Raw genomic sequence first — 6,523 nt, 5'->3', positions numbered from 1 at the left:
GAACTGGAATCTTATTCACCTAATCTATGTGCATTTTTTAAATTTCTGCTCAGTGCAGGTGTCTCTCAGATGACTATTCTTCTACACTTGTGTTTGTTCTATGGTTGTTGCTAGAGGTACGGACCCGTACCCGTAGCCTGTAGACTACGGATATGGCACTTGCCATTTGCCAATCAGATACGCGAGATCTGGTCACGTGACTCCCAGTGGACGCTAGCGGTTTTGCTTTTTGAGACTTTTTTCATCCACAGGTCTACATACAAGCAGAGAGAGAAGGATGAAGTGAAGGGGACTTTACACACGCTACAGCCATTTCATGTGTTTTACGATGCTAGTGTGGGCTAATAGTTGTGGCTGGATTATTTTTTCTTACCTTTTGTGTAGATAGATAAGGGGAAGGTTTGTTTTCTTTTTTTTGGTCTGAGATGCTAGTGCTCTTGCAACATCCAGTGGTTTATGAAAGGTTACACAAAGAACCTTTAACAAAAAGCAACAGAATGTGGTTTTGGTTTGGTCATGAACAAGCACCATGTGTTGTTTGATGACAAAGAAGGAAACCGCTTTCTCAAAATTCATTCGTTGTTACAAAAAAAACAAACATTCATGACCTTGCAAATTATAGCTGTGCACAGTTACAGTCACACAGAACCCAGAATCTAAATGCATCTTGCTACATTTGAAACTGCAGAATAATAGAAGCTAAGCAGCATGGGACCTTTTTAATGACTTGTAAAACAGTTATTTGTTTCTTATTTTACATTAAGTTATCAGATTTGCAGTTATAGTTGATAGAATGAATCCATTCTCTACTAATCGCACTTGCAGCTTTAAACCAACAAAATTTCCAACTTATTCCATCCTTTACAGCAGGTTTAATAAAGGGTTGAATGTTCGTGGATTCATTTCAGTTACAGTCAATCGGTGGGGGTGAAACTACAATAATGTCATATGTTTTGTGTATGTGTTACCTCAGTAAAGTGGTGTTTTTCCTGACACAGCTATAAAAAAACTGACTGTAAACCAGAGCGGTGGCTAACTCGGCAGCCCTGTGGTTCAGTAGTGAGGCTCTGCTCTCATACTGTTGACATGGTAAGATTCATTAGAGGGAGGCCGAGGACAGATATGTCTTGACAGTGGTCGGCCTATTACGGCCAACGTGGAGTGACTCTGCTGTCCTGACTGGAGGTCAGAAGGTCGTTCTTCCACCGCAGAGCCCAGGAGGTAAAACAGTCAATCCTTTGTGAAGTCATGACCAGGTCAGCACAGTGCAGAGAGCCAAACGGTGGAAAAATACAGAGCGCAGAGGGAGTGCAGCGGTGGACGAGGCCTGGAGGTATCAGGGTCGTGTTATTCTATCAGCCTCATGTGAGACAGCCAGGGTTTATTGATACAAGCAGCTACAGGGAGATGACACGCAGCAGTCAGACATTAAGGAGGCCCCAAACAGGAGGTTTAAGTGTTTCGCTGTGTCACTGTGTATCTTAGGGACTGAAAAATGACAAGCCACAAATGACTTGCCAATTACTAAGTACTGCTACAACTAAAAGTTAATTTCAGTCACAATTAATCTGCCAATAATTTGCTCAATTCGTCCATCATGAATACAGAAAGTATTTGACCAACAGTCCAAGAGCCCAAAATGTTTCCTGTACCCAATAGAGCTTCGCCGTTGTTCAGAATCAATGGTTAAATCTAGCAGTGTCCTGTCTCCATTAGTGTATGAGATCCAGAAAACCAGCAAGAATGTTCACTTCAATCTGTGAATTTATTTCTGTTGGTATCTTACTGCTGGTCTTGTGTAAACACAGACTTCGAAAAATTCCTGATTTTTTTTTATGTGACCATTGGTTGCAACCAAATCACTGATCACTTCACAATTGCACCCAGGAACACAGAATTTTTTGGTTTTACCAAATCTGCTCAGTCCAAACAGTTTATATTTGGCAAAATGTTTAGTGAGACATGCTAAATATCATGATTTTAAGTCTACATTTAGTGAAATTTTCTGCTAGGACAGCAGTTCAATGACTGTTTCTGTAGTTTCTTTGACTAATTGTTGGTGATTTTTAAGAAAAGTCGACTTGACTTTTAAGACAGGAGGTGTGTTTTTGGTTCAGAAGGTTAAGAAGATAGCTTTACTTTGCCCAAGTACTGAAGCTAATGATTCATGGTGGCTTTAAGACACAGTTGTCTTTGATCAAACTAATCACATTTCAAAATACAATGACATTTTGGCAAATGCTAACATTAATACGACCCAAAGCAAAAAGTTCTGGTGCCTCACTGTCACTGTGGATTGAAAAACTAGGAACTGAAAAATGACGAGATGCAAATCATTTGTCGTTTATCAAGTACTGCTGCATTTCAGAAACAATTAGTCTGCCAACAATTTTCTCAATGTTTGACCAACAATTCAAAAACCCAAAATGTTTCCTGGACCTAATGGAGCCTGACTGTAGTCAATGGTTAACTCATTATATCATTAATTACTATCAAACATTGTGTCCTGTCTGCATTAGTGTATGAGCTCAAGAAAACTAAATATGCACTTCAATCTGTGAATTTGACATTTTTAGTTTAAAAAGTCCCCAAAATGGTTGTTAATCAACTATCAGAGGGATCATTTCAGTTCCACTTGAATGAACATAAATCACAAAGGTCTAAAATAAAAAGTCCGACCTCATTCTCACAAGTCATACTAGACACGAGCTTTGACACCAACTTCCTGCTACATCTTGGTTGTATTCGTAAGTACACACAGAAAATAAATGCACCCAGACATCAGGAGTATTTTTTAGGAATAATTTATTGCCAGTAGGAAAGCGTGAGCTTGTGGCAGTATTCAATAAAAACCTTAACAAGACCATAGCACTGCTCAGACGCACACAGACACCTGAAAAAGTCACGTGTCCATGGATAACTCTGCACTATAAATATATTGGGTCCCATTTTCTTGGTGGAAAAATAAAGAGGTTCCAAAGTCAAAATGTACAAACAAACAAATAAAAAAACAACACAAGAATATGCAGTCGTTCATTGAAGACCCTTTTTGAAATGAGCAAGAGACAACAAACTTTTACGAGTACACTGTGTTCAGAAAAGCCACGCTCTTCTCTTCTCTTTTTTATTTCATCAGTGAATGTAAGCACAGTAAGGCTGATAATGTCACACCATTGAACTCTTTTTTGTTGAAAATAAAAGCATAGAATATCTACAAAACCTAGTAAACTTTGAAATCAAAACTGTACATTTAAATTTACATTGAGGACTTGTATAAAATCATTTTGCTTGGTTTGTTTATAGAAACAAAGATATTTTCATGAAATATTCTTTTTTTTTTCATGATGCTTTTCCTGTTGTACATTGAAATGTTGATCCTTCAGACAACCCACATCCTGTGTATGATGACAGCTACTTAAAGCAATGGCTCCGCCAACTCAAAGGGGTAGGAGTCGGACTGAGCAGAAGCAAAGAGGCTCCAGTTGCTCCTGTAGCTTCTTCAGATCTTCTCAGCCGAATGGCCCTCACAACCAGTCTCAACAACTCCTGTTCTTAATCAGATTCTTTGTTTGTGTCAGTGTGCATGTATGTGTGTGGTGTTGCTTTATGTGTCCACATACTGTGCGTGTTTGGTGTGAGTGGTGTGTCAAGGGAAAACGTAAGGTGTAGCTGTGGGTTCAGGCACTTTTGTTTGGATCCAGTGTCAGACTTCTGTGTGCTGTTGGGAGTCCAGCGCCGGGATGGCCAGCCGCTCGAAGTGGCCCTCGTCTCCGCTCTCGTAGTCGCTGATCATCACCTCGGACTCCTCGCAGCACGCCGACATGTCCGAGCAAGAGGCTGTGGACGTGTACAGAGACATGGACATGTTGTCCAGAGCTGAGGAGTCGAAGTCCCGACTACAGCCTAAAGGGTAGCCCCCTCTGTACCCACCGGTGCCCATGGTGGAGGCTGGGGTAACGGTGGCAGAGGTGGAGGTGGTACCCTGGCCCTCGGTGTCGCCTCCGTCACTTGGGTAGGAGTGCTGCGGCAGATACTGGTTAAGGCTGTAGAGTTGGGGCAGAGCTGGGCGCTGGCGGACGCCACTGCCTGGACCGCCCACAGACGGGTCCAGGTCTCTGCCGAGGGGCCGCAGTGTGTCGCAGCGGTCGCTGTATTCTGGCAAAGGCGGCGGCGGGAGGTCGTCGTTTGTTGGGAAGTCCTCTGGCGGCGGAGGGAAATCGCTCTCAATGTCAAAGCCGCCCGGATAATAGTCGGTGTCGATGGCACTCGGGTCACTGTACAGAGGGGCGGGTGACTCCACAACCTCATACTGTGGAAACTCCTGGATTCCAGGAAGTTGAACACTTGGCATCCAATCAGATGTGTCCCAGTGATATCCTGTGTGACAAGACCAAAGACATAGATGAATTCTGCAGCAAAGCTCAATGAGTCACATCCACCTATTTACATCCATCTTGTTAATGTTAAAACCCCACACCATGCAACAGCAACACAGGTCAAAGGCACACCAACAACATGAGGTTTATCACAGAACTTCACATGACTCAGTCAACAACATCTTCACACACGATTCACAGATGTAGAGACACAGTGATATAAAAAACACATTCTCTAATCCTGTCTCCCTGTCATATTTGTTCAGTTTCCTTTTGTTAAATGCTAAAAGTATGTCAAAAATGCTTGTTGAAATTCTAATCTTTTTTCATCCTCGTGCTAGTTTTCATGACTCTTCTTGAACTCAGATGTTTGCATAAATCAGTGTAATCAGAGAGGATTTGGGGCAAACAGCTGATGCTTGTGTGTCGTAGCAGCGATCACAACAAATATCAATATGCATCACTAATCAGGTGTTTTAGGTGGAAATTTTGACACCAGTTTGGAAAAAGGTCTCAGATGTTTAATATACTTAGTTTAACACCAACGATGGAGGTGTGAAAAACAGCTTTGCATCTTACCGCAGCTGTTGTGCTAATGTATTTGATAAGTAATGCCCACTTCTGAGGAAATATATGAAATATTTAACTCTCCAAATCCAACAGTTTCTGAATGTTTTTGCATTTCTACTCACTGTGGGCATGTTTTTCATTGCAGTTCTATGGAAATTCTAACGTCTATGGCAACAGCACAACCATGGCCAGAATCAGACGTCAGAAATGTCGTCTATGCAGTGTAACGTATGTTTAATGCTGTGAATCATAAGTTGAATTTCTTTGATTATTTACGTTATAAAAACAGAAAAAAAAGCTGGAATCAACATGTACATTTGTCCAAGCACCCACAGGTGTTACCGATACTGCAGAAAAGATATGAAGAGTTCATTTGCAAAAACAGATAACTCTGTTTTGATAAATTTTCAGAAAACTTTTTTTTTTGTTTACTTGAGATAATATCAATCAAACTGAAATTGAGTGGATATGATTCAGTAGAAAAATACATGACAAAATAGAGAAAAAATAAATTATTAGTGGCATTACTATTATTATCTCAAGTAAACAATAAACAGATGAGTTTTCTGAAAACGGAGTTACCTGTTTTTGCAAATGAAGCCGTTCTACTGGTATTTTACTGCTGGTCTTGTGAAAACAGAGAGTTTGAAAAAATGTTTTTTTAATGTGACCATTGATTGCAACTGAGTCACTGATGGCTTCACTGTTGCACTGATTATCGCAGAATTTTTTGGTTTTACCAAATCTGTTTAGTGCTGACAGTTTATTTTTGGCGAAATTTTAAGTGAGACATGTTGAATGAAGTGCTTTTAATTACATATCATGAATTTAAGTCTACATTTAGTGAAGGTTTCTGCTAGGACAGCAGTTCAATGACCGTTTCTACAGTTTCTTTGATTAATTGTTGGTGATTTTTAAGAAAAAGTTGACCTGCCTTTTGAGCCAGCAGGTGTGTTTTTTGGTTCAGACGATGAGGAAGATAACTTTACTGCACCCATGTTCTAAAGCTAATGATCCACTGTGGCTTTAAGACACAGTTGTCTTTGCCCAAGCTAATCACATTTCAAAATACAATGACATTTTGACAAGCTCTTTACGCTAGCAACATGAACAGACACACACAAACACAAAGGACTAAGAACATTTCCAGTTAGTTTCAGAGCAACACCTTTGATCATGTAATACTTAATGTCATCAAAGCCATGCAAAGGAGTGTTTTTGGGGTGATAAGTACTCTTACAGAGGCAGACACAAACACCTTTACTAAACCACTGTTGCAGAAATGTGCTCAGCGTCACACCAGCTTTGCCACACAGTGGAAGCTTAGGACTCCTCTTTAGGATTTAGGGTTAGTGGGTCCAAGTTAGAGGATGTATCAGGGTACAATCAGGCAAACAAAGATGAAAAAAGTCACCTCTTGGGTTCTTGAGATCATGAGCCAAAAAAGACTCTTTATATGAGGCAAGAAGAGGGAGAAAAAGAGAAAGAACAAGTCACGTTAAAATCTAAGAGGAACAATGGGCTAAGAACATGAATGAAATGAGGACAATGAAACAAGTAATGAATGACAGGTAAAC

General features: G+C 40.5%; 1 protein-coding gene across 9 annotated transcripts in view; it reads right to left on the bottom strand.

The window, feature by feature from the left end:
* Positions 1–2,788: 2,788 nt before the first annotated feature.
* fat1a (FAT atypical cadherin 1a) overlaps positions 2,789–6,523 on the bottom strand; it is an 87,970-nt gene continuing 84,235 nt past the window's right edge. For 4 of the 9 annotated variants that reach the window (XM_051945729.1, XM_051945728.1, XM_051945731.1 and 1 more), the window contains 2 exons: positions 6,361–6,396; positions 2,789–4,377 (listed from right to left, as the gene is read on the bottom strand). In XM_051945729.1, coding sequence (XP_051801689.1) covers positions 3,704–4,377; positions 6,361–6,396 — 710 coding nt within the window. In that variant the 3' untranslated portion in view covers positions 2,789–3,703. The remainder of the gene's footprint in view (positions 4,378–6,360; positions 6,397–6,523) is intronic. The other 5 variants (XM_051945730.1, XM_051945733.1, XM_051945734.1 and 2 more) reach the window with 3 other exon arrangements.

Source organism: Acanthochromis polyacanthus, chromosome 3 (assembly GCF_021347895.1).
Source record: "Acanthochromis polyacanthus isolate Apoly-LR-REF ecotype Palm Island chromosome 3, KAUST_Apoly_ChrSc, whole genome shotgun sequence".
NCBI lineage: Eukaryota > Metazoa > Chordata > Actinopteri > Pomacentridae > Acanthochromis > Acanthochromis polyacanthus.
This window is presented reverse-complemented; position numbering and strand designations above follow the sequence as displayed.